The sequence below is a fragment of the Ascaphus truei genome, chromosome 9 (assembly GCF_040206685.1).
Source record: "Ascaphus truei isolate aAscTru1 chromosome 9, aAscTru1.hap1, whole genome shotgun sequence".
Classification (NCBI taxonomy): Eukaryota; Metazoa; Chordata; class Amphibia; order Anura; family Ascaphidae; genus Ascaphus; species Ascaphus truei.
The window spans coordinates 37,605,870-37,622,634 of NC_134491.1; the positions used below are offsets into that span (position 1 = coordinate 37,605,870).

Consider the following 16,765-nt stretch of genomic DNA (forward strand, 5'->3'; position numbering starts at 1 on the left):
TCTATCCTTACCGTGTTTTTATACAGTTATGTGTAAAACGTACCTTTTATAAAGCAGGAGCTTTTATAATTATCCCTGCTGAGAAGTCTTCATTTCTACACGAAGGGGAAAGTACATCAGGAGACTGCATCAAAAGATACCATTACGTGCCTGGTATAGGCATTTGAAAGTGAGTGCAAATCTTACCATCCTCTTGCTGTATGATCAATGTTGTGATGTACTTCACTATATTCCCCTTCTTTTTCACATCTCTCCCTATCCCGAGGAGCGATACACGGAGGGGAAATTACACCAGGAGATTGCATCAAAAAGATACCATTACGTGCCTGGTATAGGCACTTGAACGTGAGTGCATATCTTACCACCCTCTTATTATATGGTCAATGTTGTGATGTACTTCACTATAGTCCCCTTTTTCTTTCTCACATCTTTCCATACCACGAGGAGCGCTGAACATTGTGAACATCTCAGATGGAGAAATTGACAAGTTTGGTCAACAACACTGGCTCAAATTTTCAAAAAGTCTGGCTGCCATAGCTGGCACAAACAGACATTACAGGGGTGAGTAATGCCTCCATTTGGCTATGATAGAGCTAGGTGAGTTCTCCTGTGACAAACTGTATTAAGAGACGGGTAGAGGCAGCAGAGACAGACTTAGGTAAGGGATGAACTGCATAGGAATTCAATATAAGACAAATATGCAAGTTAGCTTTGGAATGGTAGCTGGATCTCCCACAACAGAGATAAAGATACGAAAGAGTAATGTCCATTGCGGCGCCGGATACTAGGACTCCAGTGAACCCCTCCAGCCCCCATTCCCCTCTTTCCTGTTGTGTCTCTCCTCCCCTTGTCTTTGTCTCGTGGGTTTGTGTGTGTGTGTGAGTCTTGTCATTTCAAGAAGGTCTGGGCAAATTACAGAGAAGAATGAATGTGTTATAATATGTATAACAATTGCTCTATCTTTGAAAGTTGAATAAAATATAAAGTTGGGGGAAAAAAAAGAAATCTTTCCCAAACCTCCCATTCTTGCGTTCCGGCAACCACCAAACAGAAATTAGTCAACAGAAAACTTCACAATGAACTTAAAGACACTGATAATTGCATAAAACCGTGCAACAAGACACCTTGCAAACTCTGCAAACATATATGCCAAGATCCCACAGCCAGTCACAACCATGGAACACTCAATGTTAAAGGATCATATCCAGGAACATGGTTTATAAGATTCAATGCAACAAATGTGACCAAGGATGCTACATTGGGGAAACCAGCCATAAACTTGAAGGAAGAATAAATATGCACAGACACTCTATACTCCACCACGAAGAAGGAAGATACAGCTCACCAGTGGGACATCATTTCTCACAACCAGATCATTCCATAAATGATTTAAAAATCTAAATCCTCAATGGAATGTTCAAACGCACCCAAGAACAGAAAATATTTGAGCTCAGAATGATAAGACTCTTTGACACCAAAACAAGTGGACTTAGAGGTTTCTCACACTTCACAAATAGAGCAATAGAACAGATGAGTCTGGGCATAAACCTAAAATATCTATGGCACCTAAAGATGTTCAAGCAAATCTAAAAGATAATCCATTGCTCTTCAGCACTTATAGGGCATGGTATAGGGCTCACAGAACACTAAACATACACCGGGATTGTCATTAAAACTAACATTCACAAAAAAAGTAAATTCCAAGAGGGCAAAGCAAACTAGCCATTCATGGACTGGGATAAAAAAGGTATCCTCGGGATTAAACAGGTGATACATGTACTCAGTATGCACATTTCAGGAAAAGAAAAATATGAATTACCCAATTGGGAATTTTTTTGCAAATTAACAAGCGAGACATTATACAAGGGAGATAACCGAGGACTTAATAGTGGAGAGGGACACTCCGTTAGAGGACGTTCTCCAGGCGAACAACTTTGGGAAAGTATATATATATATATATATATATATATATATATATATATATAACGGAATCTATGGAGAGGGAAAATATTCAATCTATATTGGGTAGAGGCAACCACTGATAATGAATCTTTCCCAGGTTTTAAAGAAAGCATTTACTTTCCTTTCTCTGACACACAATGGTAATACTGAAGACGAACAGAATATAGCACTCTCTTCCTGTGTAAAAAAGGAATAGGTGCAAAACAGCGCTAGGGATATTGATGAATAAATGTTCAGGCAGCCAGGTGAAAGACTGGTGGTACAACCAGTCAGGGAAACAGATGAAACAAAGGGGTTAACCGGCGCCAAAGAGGGTAAATACCAGTCCTGTTGTGACAGTCCAAATACAGTCCTTGGGATGATGAATGGTGATGATTCTCACCTCAGCAGTGAATATGTGAAAAAAGAGAAAGAGAAAGAAAAATAATAGTGCAGTAAAGCAACACAGGGGGGGGGGGGGTGATCACAGATATTGACAAAAAACAACAAACAAGACATACAAACATATAACACTAGCACGGCCTAAATATTAATAAAAAGCATATTTATTGATGTGGAAATGTGCATAAACCGCATCCGGAGGGGTAAAATTGCAACCCTACTCACAAAATGCTGGAAAGGTACAGGCAGATCTGCTGTATGCAGCTGGGCTCTCAAGATGGCGACCGGAGCACTTGTGCTGGCGTCCACACGTGACTAGGAAGCCAGGCAGATGACTCAGATGACGAGGCCTCTGGGCGGACGTGACGTCACCCCCGTTGTGTATTCTCCACCGGCTCACAGGACTCCAGTCCTCCAGTCCTCATCAACAGCCGCAATATCGCCGTACCTCGGTTCAAAACACTAGTTGGAGACTGCAGAGTTTCTCCTTTGGAACTGCAGACTTCACCACACTGAAACACTCTAAAAACTTGAAACTTCCCGACGCGTTTCGTACGCATGCGCGTACTTCTTCAAGGGATGTGCTTGTCTGATAGTCTCTATGGTATATATACCCTCAGTCCAAAGTCCTGGTTGGTTAATTGGATAAGTGGTATTAACCCCAATTAGGGCTAATAGACAACAGCACATAAACAATGGCCTATGCTAATCAACATACATAACAAACATACAACATTAATTGGGATAACAGAAAAGAGAAAAAAACGTTAAAAACATTTAAAAAGACATTAAAAATATAAACAGTGGCAGAACAAAGAATTAATGACTTAAAAATAAGTAATTATAAAAAGGCTTTGAGTTCAAAGTCGATATTCATTCCCTTAGGGGAGAGGGTTTTGAGTTCATATATCCAGTAAGCCTCACGTATACTGGCCTGCTGGAGTCTACTCCCCCCTCTAGGATTAACATCAACCTGCTCAATTGCCTGACAGATAAGACCCTTGGGATTCTTATCATGGTACAGAGAAAAATGATGTGAGACACTATGTGTCACTAAGCCCCTTCTGATATTGTAAATATGCTCATAGACACGTCTCTGAAAGGTTCTCCCTGTTCTGCCCACATATTGCAAGCCACAAGGGCATTGCAATAAATATATAACATATGTGGAGTGGCAGTTAATGAAATTATATATAGGGTAACTCCTATTAGTAACATTAGATGTAAATTTTTTTGAATTTTTACTAAATGAACATGCTACGCATTTTACACAGGTGAAGAAACCTTTTAGATTCCCTCCTAGTTTCTGCTTTCTTTGGTTCACCGGACAACTGGGAGCTAGTTTAGATTTTAAGTTATTAGCCTTGGAAAATATAATATTGGCTTTTTTTGGGAGGATATCTGCCAATACTTCATCTTGTAATAAAATAGGCCAATACTTATTTATAATTTGTTTAATTTTTGGCGCCATCTCATTATATTGAGTGATGAACGCTACCTGGTTGTGACGTGTATTTATTGTTTCCTTCTTTTTAACCTCATATTGAAGTAAAGTGTCCCTATTGATCTCATTGACCTGATTAAAAGCCTCATTTAATTCAAACTCTTTGTATTTTCTATTAATGAATTTATGTTTTAGATCTTCTGCTTGTTTTTTAAAAATCTCGTCTTCTGAACAGTTACGTTTAAGACGTACCAGTTGTCCCTTTGGAACATTTCGCAGCCACTGCGGATTATGGTGACTATCCGCGCGCACATAGTTATTTGCCTGCACAGGCTTAAAAAAGGTTTTTGTGTGCAATATGTCATCTTTGACATATATGTGGAGGTCCAAAAAATCGATGTGTTCAGTACTAAAACTACATGTGAATTTTAAATTAAGGTGATTGTGATTTAAATAAGTGCAAAAATCATTTAAAGAATCCTGAGTGCCTGACCAAATGAAAATCACATCATCAATGTAGCGCCGCCAGAGCACCAGGCTCGCTCCTAGAGGACAGTTGTTCCAAATGAACTCCTCCTCCCAACTGTCCATGAATAAGTTGGCATAACTAGGAGCGAACCTCGAGCCCATGGCGGTACCACATTTCTGAATGTAATAGTGAGAATTGAAAGTGAAATAATTATGTGTTAAAATAAACCAAATACTCTCCATCAAAAAATCCCTCTTGGTGCGTGAATAGCCACTGGAGTGTTCCAGTTTGCGAGACACGGCCTGGCATCCTTGATGATGGTCAATAACTGTGTACAAGGATGTTACATCAGCCGTGGCTAGAATGTATCCTTGCTGCCATTTAAGATCTTTTAGAATTTGTAGCGTATGTGTCGTGTCTCGCAAATAGGACCTGCCACCAGTGACTACCGGTTGAAGATGGTGATCTATAAATTGTGAAAGATTTGAAGTGAGGGAAGAAATACCAGAAATAATAGGTCTCCCTGGAGGTGCAGTTAAATTTTTGTGAATTTTAGGTATAAAATAAAATAACGGTGTGCGTGGAAACTGAACAGACAGAAATTTGAACTCATCCTCACATAATGCCCCACTATCTACACCAGAAGTCAACAATTCTCCCAGTTCGGCTTTGAAATGTACCAAAGGGTCACTGTTAAGGGGGAGGTATGTGGTCTCATCTCCCAGTAATCTCATGGACTCTTTTAGATAATACTCTTTGTCCATGACCACAATACCCCCACCCTTATCAGCCGATTTAATAACAATCGAGTCATTATTCTCTAGATTTTGGACTGCCTCTTTTTCTTTAATATTAAAATTATCTTTTTTGATTTTGTATGTTCTACATGAGTTCTCTAGATCTATGCTGACCATTTCTACAAAGGAGCTTACTAGATGTCCTTGTGCGAACTTTGGATAGAACGTGGATGCTTTTTTAAAAGTTTTTTCTTGAGGATCAGCAGTACTGCGTACCTCTTGGATGGGATTGGTTTGGTTAGTAATTTTATCCCTAGCAAAATATTTTTTCAGGGCGAGTTTGCGGGCAAATTTGTGAACATCTATGTAGAGATTAAAACTATTTGGTCCACAGACTGGAGCAAACTTAAGTCCTTTATTGAGTACTTTTTTCTCAATGTCGGTGAGCTGGTACTGACTTATATTAAAGATATTCGGATACTCTTTTGTAATTTTTACCCGATTTCTACTAGTACCTCCTCTCCTCCCTCGGGTCCTGTCTTTCTTTTTTTGTGGTTTAGTGGAGGTTGGATTTCTGATACATGTTTGATTATTTCCACCTCTGGGAAGATGTGATCTCTTTCCTTCCTCCACTCTAAAAAAGAAAAATTTGATTTAATGGCTGGTGTGGGGAGTGGTGTATACGAGATGCTCTCCACATCACTCTCTGATCCTATATCGGACAGCAATGTGTATCTATTGCTGACCGTGACAGGAATTGATTGTGGTAATGTTAGTGCATCATATCGCTCCTTGGCTCTTTTTTGTTGCATATATAGATTTTTATCATGCAGCGGTTGTTTAACCGGAACGAACGGTGTGGGAACCAGTACATTAGTGGAGGGTTTTTTTGGGACATTGATAGCTCCCTTTTGTATAAATCTGCTCCTTTTAGCATTGGATTCTTTAGGTCTAATAGAAAATACAAAGAGTTTGAATTAAATGAGGCTTTTAATCAGGTCAATGAGATCAATAGGGACACTTTACTTCAATATGAGGTTAAAAAGAAGGAAACAATAAATACACGTCACAACCAGGTAGCGTTCATCACTCAATATAATGAGATGGCGCCAAAAATTAAACAAATTATAAATAAGTATTGGCCTATTTTATTACAAGATGAAGTATTGGCAGATATCCTCCCAAAAAAAGCCAATATTATATTTTCCAAGGCTAATAACTTAAAATCTAAACTAGCTCCCAGTTGTCCGGTGAACCAAAGAAAGCAGAAACTAGGAGGGAATCTAAAAGGTTTCTTCACCTGTGTAAAATGCGTAGCATGTTCATTTAGTAAAAATTCAAAAAAATTTACATCTAATGTTACTAATAGGAGTTACCCTATATATAATTTCATTAACTGCCACTCCACATATGTTATATATTTATTGCAATGCCCTTGTGGCTTGCAATATGTGGGCAGAACAGGGAGAACCTTTCAGAGACGTGTCTATGAGCATATTTACAATATCAGAAGGGGCTTAGTGACACATAGTGTCTCACATCATTTTTCTCTGTACCATGATAAGAATCCCAAGGGTCTTATCTGTCAGGCAATTGAGCAGGTTGATGTTAATCCTAGAGGGGGGAGTAGACTCCAGCAGGCCAGTATACGTGAGGCTTACTGGATATATGAACTCAAAACCCTCTCCCCTAAGGGAATGAATATCGACTTTGAACTCAAAGCCTTTTTATAATTACTTATTTTTAAGTCATTAATTCTTTGTTCTGCCACTGTTTATATTTTTAATGTCTTTTTAAATGTTTTTAACGTTTTTTTCTCTTTTCTGTTATCCCAATTAATGTTGTATGTTTGTTATGTATGTTGATTAGCATAGGCCATTGTTTATGTGCTGTTGTCTATTAGCCCTAATTGGGGTTAATACCACTTATCCAATTAACCAACCAGGACTTTGGACTGAGGGTATATATACCATAGAGACTATCAGACAAGCACATCCCTTGAAGAAGTACGCGCATGCGTACGAAACGCGTCGGGAAGTTTCAAGTTTTTAGAGTGTTTCAGTGTGGTGAAGTCTGCAGTTCCAAAGGAGAAACTCTGCAGTCTCCAACTAGTGTTTTGAACCGAGGTACGGCGATATTGCGGCTGTTGATGAGGACTGGAGGACTGGAGTCCTGTGAGCCGGTGGAGAATACACAACGGGGGTGACGTCACGTCCGCCCAGAGGCCTCGTCATCTGAGTCATCTGCCTGGCTTCCTAGTCACGTGTGGACGCCAGCACAAGTGCTCCGGTCGCCATCTTGAGAGCCCAGCTGCATACAGCAGATCTGCCTGTACCTTTCCAGCATTTTGTGAGTAGGGTTGCAATTTTACCCCTCCGGATGCGGTTTATGCACATTTCCACATCAATAAATATGCTTTTTATTAATATTTAGGCCGTGCTAGTGTTATATGTTTGTATGTCTTGTTTGTTGTTTTTTGTCAATATCTGTGATCACCCCCCCCCCCCCTGTGTTGCTTTACTGCACTATTATTTTTCTTTCTCTTTCTCTTTTTTCACATATTCACTGCTGAGGTGAGAATCATCACCATTCATCATCCCAAGGACTGTATTTGGACTGTCACAACAGGACTGGTATTTACCCTCTTTGGCGCCGGTTAACCCCTTTGTTTCAACTCTCTTCCTGTGTGAGATGGTGGATGAGTTAAAACATATTTATTCAAAAACTTCGTTAAAACAATGGGGTTTAAAACATTTATTAAATAGTACCAAGTGTTTTATATACTCTTGGGGTTGGTTACTCGAGAGGAGTGTCAATGGGATATTAAGGTCCAGTGTTGGGGAACTCACTGGCCCTAGTAATCCTCATATAGAGTGATTAACTAGAGATTGGTGTTGTATAGGAACGATAGTATTAACCATATATGGGATGCCACAGTAATTAAGTACTAATTGGTGCACTGACACACAGAATCCCAGGAAATCAAACAATGAATACAGGATAACTTCCAGCACACCGCTTGGTTCGCTTCGCGGGTACTCGGAAGCGACCCACTAATTGGAATATAATCAAGGCCAAAGGTAAACAAGGAAGCAAAGGCACACATAAAACATACTCCTTTGCTGGGCATCCCTAAGCAACTATGATGCTCTAAAACAGTGTTTCCCAACTCCGGTCCTCAGGGAACCTCAACAGGTCAGGTCTTAAGGATATCCCTGCTCCAGCACAGGTGGTTCAATCAGCGGCTCAGTCATTTTGACAGAGCCACCTGTGCTGGAGCAGGGATATCCTTAAGACCTGACCTGTTGGGGGTCCCTGAGGACTGGAGTTGGGAAACACTGCTCTAAAAAGTCAGTATTAGAAACAGAACACACAAGGGGAAACACACACAACAAATTTAAGACAACAAGAACTGGACTAGCAAATAAGACCCAGAGAAAGAAGAACCACATAGGAAACGGGAACAGAAACAGATAGCAAACTTATAAAGATCTAGTGCTGAGGGGGGGGACAAAAGAGGTGAAAAAGAAGTTGAGAGACAGACAGGAAATGCCATATCAAAAGGGTAGTGACGGTGCAGAAGCTGTTCTGTGTGTTGTTTTGTTTCATGTTTATTTTCTCTTTCATGCATTACAGGCATACCCCGCATTAACGTATGCAATGGGACCGGAGCATGTATGTAAAGCAAAATGTACTTAAAGTGAAGCACTACCTTTTTTCCCACGTATCGATGCATGTACTGTACTGCAATCGTCATATATGTGCATAACTGATGTAAATAACACATGTGTAACAGGCTCTATAGTCTCCCCGCTTGCGCACAGCTTCGGTGCAGGTAGGGAGCCGGTATTGCTGTTCAGGATGTGCTGACAGGAGCATGCGTGAGCTGCCGTTTGCCTATTGGGCGATATGTACTTACTCGCGAGTGTACTTAAAGTGAGTGACCTTAAACCGGGGTATGCCTGTATATCAGTTCTAAATACAGATGTACATTGTGGACAAAGAAAATTCAAACTGCAATGAGGAATGGGGCGAAAGGATATTAAACTTGGTTTATATAAAAATAAAAAATATGAAAGTCATATAAACCCGTAGATAGAAAACAATCTAATGTGATGATACAACCAAAGAAAATGTTTAACCATGTACGATCACAACAAAGCAAAGAAAGCACTACTTTCTTACTACCGACTCATGCGTTCTGTTCAAGGATGTCTTCTGTTTACTGATTTGTATCTAAAACCCCTTCCAGCCTAAAACCTCTCTCACTCACTGCCCCACACCCCTGGAATGTCCTTCCCCGCAACATCCGACTAGCACCCTCTCTAGCTACCTTTAATCTTAAAACACACCTCTTTAACGGAACATATGGGTAGCGATACACCTCATACATTGACCTTGCCCCCTTGCAGACACTCTTACCAGAACACCCTCCTACTGTCTCCCTACGTTTATCCTTCTTACCACTTATAGTGTAAACTCTTCATGGCAGGGACTTCTTTTTCCTAATATTACTTTTATGTCTCAAGCTCTTATTCCATTATGTGTTATATTATTATGTCACGTGTATTACTGCTGGGAAGCGCTATGTCGTGACATCAGAGGTCAATATGGAGGCTGTCATGGGATTTTCATTACACAAGCGATAGTGTATAAAAACACATATCCCATACCTATTCTGATTCTTGAGACATGCTATTGCTCTAACTTATTGTGTATTGCACTTCCTATATACGGATTTTTTTTCATTGTACTAATGTGCTCAGCGCAAGGCAATTCCCCTGTGATTACCATACAATGTGATGGCTCTCTTATATACAAAATACTTTTTGAACATCTGTTGGTGTTTTGTTATTATTACATAATTCCTGTGACTTAAAGGTTCCTTCTACTGATATAATATATTGAATATTGTCCAAGATGAGACTCCGGAATCTATTCTATTTGCAAAATAACTACAGCACCAAAATGATCATTACCTTCTTTCAAGTAGAAAAAGCGTTCATGATCATTGGCAATAGGTAGTGATTCGGAAGCTTAGTGAACAGAGTACAGTACTCCTCAGCTCCAAGTATTCCTCCCCTGTGATAAATCATACTGCGCAAATTGAGACACATACCTGTAGTTCATCAGTAACTTAGTGACAAATTGAGAGTTGTAGGTCCCAGAATTTTTTTGGTAAAGGGGATTCTGAGTCATTAATCTTTCCAACAACGAGATTTCTGAAAGATGGAAAAAAAGAAGCATTACAGGCTAAAAAAAAAGAGAGGGGGAGTGAATGGTACGTCAATCTTGAATTGTTTCTTAACAACCCATACAAATATTCATTTTGTACAATGAGGAGTACCCGATTGGCACTTCATGAACACATACATATATATATGTTCTTCCATGTAGAGTTTACATGATACATTTTTGATATCTGAGGCACAGGGAGATAAGGGGCTTACACGACGGTTTGAACCAGGTTCACCAGCTTCAATGGCTGCAGTTATATCACTCAGCCACTCATATATATATATATATATATATATATATATATATATATGTGTATATATATATATATATATATATATATATATATATGAGTGGCTGAGTGATATAACTGCAGCCATTGAAGCTGGTGAACCTGGTTCAAACCGTCGTGTAAGCCCCTTATCTCCCTGTGCCTCAGATATATAAAAAATGTATCATGTAAACTCTACATGGAAGAACTCTGCACCTGAAAAATACCTATTATATAAACCAGCAGTGCGCAAACTGTGGGGCGGGAGATTTTTTTGGGGGGGGCGTGGGCGGGTGCAGAGGCCCAGTGCTCTTCCCCAAGGGATTTAAATTAAATGCTGTGGGATTGCGTGAGGCCTCTGCAGCGCTATACTTACCGAGATTCAGGCACTCTGTGACGCATCGCCATGGCAATGCGGCGTCAAATGAGGCCGCTGGGTTATGTGATGTGACGTCACACGCGCCTAATGACGCCGCAGGTCATGTGACGTCACATGACCCCGTGGCGTCATTTGTCGCAGGTCTAAGGTAGTGGGAGGAGGGGCGCGAGCATCGAGGCAGGGAAGACAGGGGGGCACAGCAGAAAAAGTTTGTGCTCCCCTGATATAAACAATATCGTTTAGGATGAACTGTCCCTGATATTACACGTTAGATAGACCCTTCAGTGCTTGAGGGTCCTGCCACCTACGTGGACACTGCCCCTTTGGGCACGAACAATCACGATCGCTGCTTCCTTTAGCGAAGTCCCATTTTTTCATTACTTGGGGGGCAAGCCGACCGACCGCGTAGACGCGCGCGCACACACACCAGAGGTGTTTCTCAATGTGTTTACTCTCACTCACTAACCTAATCCATGTTCAATGGCTACTGGAGATCTTAATACCGGTCCCAGTTGCTTTGGGTCACCAGCGAGGACTAGCTGCCCACCGTCCTTGTTGGTCTTAAGATCCATAACATCCAGAATTCCTGCAAAAAATAAAATGAGTTGTTGAGGAATATTATTTGGCCCCCCCAGCACAGCAATATTATTAATTATTTCTCCTTTGTAAGCCAGTACCAGTGTGATTTATTAAGAAGTAGTTGAAGAAAATAGAGGGACATAATAAGGCAACTACTGCAAAACAGTTTTTTGAAGCGGAGAAGAGGGACTGCATCCTTAACTTCCTAAGTAATGCTCTGATGCTCTCTCTGGTCAGCACTATTGTACCTGCTATAGCAGTCACACACTCGGGCTCCACCGCATGACCAGACTCGTCAATAAACACATGAGAAAAGTGCCCCTGTGGGAAGTTTGCAGATACAAGTCTGAAAAAGAGCAGGTAGAGTTTAAAGCAGAAGTCTCCGAACGGCTCTAAGCATTATCTAAAGTGGGGGTTCCCACACAGCTGGAGTGAGCTTCTTGCAACTCCAGAAATCCCCTCCCACCCACACACACTTTCGAGGTGCAATGAATCTCCATCCCTCCTTCACTCCCTCAGTATGACGTACTGTACGTTGAAAGTCAGCTCCACGTGGTTCACATTAAGTCAGATTACCAACCTTAGATTTATTTTTTCTTAACTGTTTGATTATTTGTTTCATTTTTATTTAAAAATGCCCAAAACCCGCAGTTTGAGTATTCATATGGTAACTCCTGCTCTTTATTCTCACTCCATTCTACTAGGACGCACATGGCTGTTTTAAATTCAGACTGCAAAGGATCTTACCATAAAAAGGTGTTCTTTTCATCTTCTCAGATAAAATTCTTTATTCTAGCGTCACTAAGTGAGAAGACTGGCAGCCATATTAATTTAGGTTTTGGGCTAATTTTTCAGGAATAAAACCTTTTCACTCTCAAATCAGAAATTAAGATTTTTGCGATAAAACTTTCAAACAACAATTTGTGGTGTCTTCAAGTAACCCACACACCCTTTTTCTTGAACAAGTTAACGTTTTATTTGGTGATGGTTCCAAGTGCATATTTGGTCTTGTGACTTCTGCAATTTCATTAATATTAAAAACACTTTGGGAATATTTGTCTTCTTTGCAAAGCAGTATGTACAGATGTAGCAAGCTTCATTTTACCTAATGATAACACACATTATTGCATTATAACGCAGAATATCACAATTTTCATAGGATTCAATGACCGTTATAATGCCGAATAGGCGCAATAACACTTGCAACATCTTTGATATGGCTAGCCAAGTTTTGTCTGAATTGGCTATATGTCACGGGGGGACTCGTGTAGCGGGAAGGACCTCGGTGTCCGGAACAGCGGGAACAGGCAAAGATGGTTGGGGTCACACGCAGAGGTCGGAGGCAGGCAGCAAGCAGGAACGTTGGGGTCACACGCAGGGTTCGGCAACAGGAAGGCAGGAACAGGACAGGGGAGCAGGAACTGGGCAGGGGAGCAGTAACTGAGACTAGGGATAGGTCTGGGACTTTCTAGCAGGAAGCAGACTTGGGCAATCTAGTTAAATAGCAAGGGCCTTTAATATGAACAGGACTTCAATACAGAACAGGACTGGTACAGGAACAGATCAGAGGCAGAAGCATAGGCATGGGAGTCTGACACAAAACAAAGGCAAGGGAGGAACAGGATATATGAGCTATAAGGACAGAGGACAGGAGCAACTAGACAGACAGACAGAGGAACCCCAGAGCACACAGAAAACAGCAGCACACCCGGTGGATAGAGAAAGGGACTGGGAGAGAGGGAGAACTAGGAAAATATATGTCGGGCAATTTCCTGACACTATATAACATCATATAAACCTTCATTTTGTCTACTTTAAGAACATATAGCATTTAATACATATCTTTTTTTGATTGGTTAATGTTTTTACACACCAGTGGTGCATTTTGGTTGATTTATCTGCAAAAGGGTCAAGTGCCCATTGACGTGGGAGGCGCTGAAAAATCAAACAAAATGCCAATTTTGTGTGTAATACAAAGGGGTCATCTACAGTCACCTTTGTTTGACAACTACAGTATATAAGTTGTATGTGGGTGCATAATTGTTTATTTACTGTAATTACAGTACTCGTGAAAATAGCTGTTTTGGTTGCCAATGCAAAGTTTTATTCTTACAAATATGGGGATATCCTAAATTAGAGGCGACACTAAAATTGAAAGGAAACCCCCATATTTGTGGAATTAAAAATGTGCCTGTGAGATCTTGTAAAGTAGATATGCTCACGCACAATGTAAATGTATATGCAACATGTGTTTAGGGAGCTGATTTTCAGAAGACCCCTCTGGAAAAATGTAACTTGCTTAAATATGCAGTTACCTTTAATTGGACTGTGCCTTCTATCAATCAATTATACCTGATACTGAAATAACCCCTAAAATCAAGAGAAGGTAGAACCTACTTGATATGGGGTATTTATGCGTTCCCAAACCAGTAGGGGGAAAAGTAAAACATTCACAGTAAACACAAAATTCTAAATATTAATAAGTGGTCATAACATGGGGTGGAGGACAAAGTAAAGATCTAAAAACAGGACATCCTACTGTACATGCATTTCTGGCCCATTCAGTATGGAACCCTCTCCAAAAACTCTAGGCCAAGGACCCAGTTAGCCTGTGCCCACTCACTATTACCTTCCAGCTGTAACCAGTGTTGTGATTATCACTCTGTATTTCATCAACTTCTCTTTACTTGGATACACATAACTTTCCTTTGTTTTGTCCCAGTTACAGCAAGGCTGTGGATGGAAACAGACAGAGACATATCATAAATATATCATATCTTGACATACAGTATAGTAAGAAGAAATGACCATCGGACAAAAGAGAGAAAATGTATTAATTTAATAGTCATTTTCTTTTCCTGTACTCCATTAATGGCAGTGGGTACTACTGTAATTCGCATTACATCCTCCCTTAGTGCCATAGGATAGGAAACTTCAGCAGGGACCCAGTATATGAGGCCCTCCCTGCAGTTACCTGCAGAACAGTCTTCGGTTTCTCCCATAGCCAAAAAATATAACTGGAGGCATGTTAATCACAGGGAGGGTATGATATACCCACTGCCATTAGTGAAGGACAGGAAAAGAAAATGATGGTAAACAGAATACATTTTCTCTTTTCTTGTTCCCAACGTGACAGTGGGTACTATTGGGATATACCGAAGTTCACCCAATGGGAAGAGAACAAAAAGACAAGGATACCAACTACAGTATACAGTTAACTGTTTATTTAATCTATAATCATTTGGAGAACTTTTCTACCAAAGCTTGCTTCAGCTGAGACGTGTACGTCAAGCTTGTAGTATTTCACGAATATGTGAAATGAGGACCAAATTGCAGCTTTACAGATCTGCATTGGAGATGTTTGGGCTTTGAATGCCCATGAGGTAGAAACTGCTCTGGTCGAATGTGCCTTTATTCCCTGCGGGACCTGTTTGTTTTTAAGGTTGCAGGCCAACTTGATACAGTAGCTGAAGTAATCCATCGCAATATTGTTGCCCTTGAGGCTTGCTGCCCTCTTCTAGGACCCTCTCAGATTATAAACAGCCCATCCAATTTTCTGTATTTTTAAATTTTGAGTAGGTATGTCTTCAAACACCCTACTACACCTACGTAAATTGTGCAGTCTTGCATCTTTAGGATTAGCCAGACTCAGGCAGAAGGATGGAAGAATTATCACTTGATTGAGATGAAACGAAGAGATGGCTTTGGAAGGAACTGTGATGCAGGTTTTAGGATGGCCTTATTCTGGTTAAAAACTAGAAAAGGTACCCCGCACGAGAGAGACTAACTCTCCTACTCTTCTTGCCAATGTACAGTAATTGCTATCAAAAATACTGTTTTCCATGGTTAATAGTCTAATGGTATTTGCTGCAATGGCTGGTGGGTGATCCATTAGAGCATCCAACACATCGGTGGTGATCGTTAACCAGGTTTATTCCTGGAGAGAAAATGTATTCTCTAGGTTCTGCCGATTTTCCCACCATTTTAAGTCTCTTGTTGTTGAAGGATATAAACATATTTTTTGGTGCAATAACTTTAGATCATACTTCCACTAATCTAGAAAGTTTATTTGGAGTGGCCTTATGTGGAGTCTGGTCCACTTTATGATGCTTAGAGTGGAGGCAAATGTTCCCAACAAGGCCATACAGTCTTTTGCCGAGACCCGTCTTGGCCGTTTTAGCTTTGTGGCTCGTGCTGCCAATGGCTGCATTCTGCTTTGTGTTACCATAGATGAACCCTTCAATGCTCTGTTTGGAATAAGACTCCCAAGAACATTAGGGACCGAGATGGAAATTACAGAATCGTGTGGACGTTTATTATCCATCCATGCCATTCTAGGAACACAATCACTCTCCGTATGCCGTACCAGAAGATCTTCTTGCTGAGATTTTATTTTCAGGTCGTCTACAGTAGGTAAGGATAGATCTAAATCCCTTCTTTCCAGAGTCTGGATATTAATGTAACCAGCACTTTAGTGAAGGTCCTGGGAGAGATTGCTAGCCTGAATGGAAGGGAGGTGTATTGGTAATGCTTTCTGTTTATCGTAAAGCTCAAATAGTTTTTAAGCTCTTGTGCAATTGGTATGTGTAAATAGGCATTTTTCAGATCTATAGAGACTGACCAATCTCTTGGCTTGACTTCTTGCATCAACTCTCCAGATGCCTTCTTTGCCAGAAAGATTATGGAGTAGATGCCTGCTCTCCTCTGTAAACATGGAACTTTTTTATCACTCTGTCTAGTAACAATTGATTTAGGATATTGTCCAAAGCTTTTGCTTCTTGTGGGGAAATTGGATTCTGGGATATCCAAAACTGGTTTCGTCGAGGTTCTGATTTGAATTCCAGTTGGTAACCTGTGACAATTCGCAGAACGCAGTTGTCTTTTATGTACAGCGCCCATATTGCGAATTGAGATAGTCTTACCGCGACTACACATTGCAGGGCTTGCCTTATTTCATGCAAACTTGCCTCTCCCAATGGATCCCCTTCTTCAAGAGCCACAAAATAGGCTCCCTTGTCCGCCCATTCATGTTAGCTGTCAGGCAAAAGCCCTTCCTTGTTGGTAGGATTTTGTTTCTCTACACGGCATTGTGTCTTGTTGCGGTGTAAAGAATCTTCGATTTCTTCTCTCCTGGGGAAGAAAAGCACTCTTTTCTCTTGCAGCTTTGCTATATTTGTCATCAAGTTTTCTTCCAAGCAGAAATTTGCATTCAAAGGGTAAAAGAAAAAAGGTTAGTTTTGGAAGTAGAATTTGCTATCCAATGTCTTAGCCACAAAGCCCTTCTTATTACCACTGATAGGGCCATGCT

General features: G+C 40.6%; 1 protein-coding gene across 1 annotated transcript in view; it reads right to left on the bottom strand.

Moving 5' to 3' along the window:
- The window catches only part of LOC142502831 (putative helicase MOV-10), a 91,822-nt gene that overhangs the window by 31,641 nt on the left and 43,416 nt on the right, over positions 1-16,765 (bottom strand). The window contains exons 12-15 of the mRNA XM_075614387.1: positions 14,087-14,190; positions 11,706-11,803; positions 11,345-11,464; positions 10,113-10,215 (exon numbers count right to left, since the gene is read on the bottom strand). Coding sequence (XP_075470502.1) covers positions 10,113-10,215; positions 11,345-11,464; positions 11,706-11,803; positions 14,087-14,190 — 425 coding nt within the window. The remainder of the gene's footprint in view (positions 1-10,112; positions 10,216-11,344; positions 11,465-11,705; positions 11,804-14,086; positions 14,191-16,765) is intronic.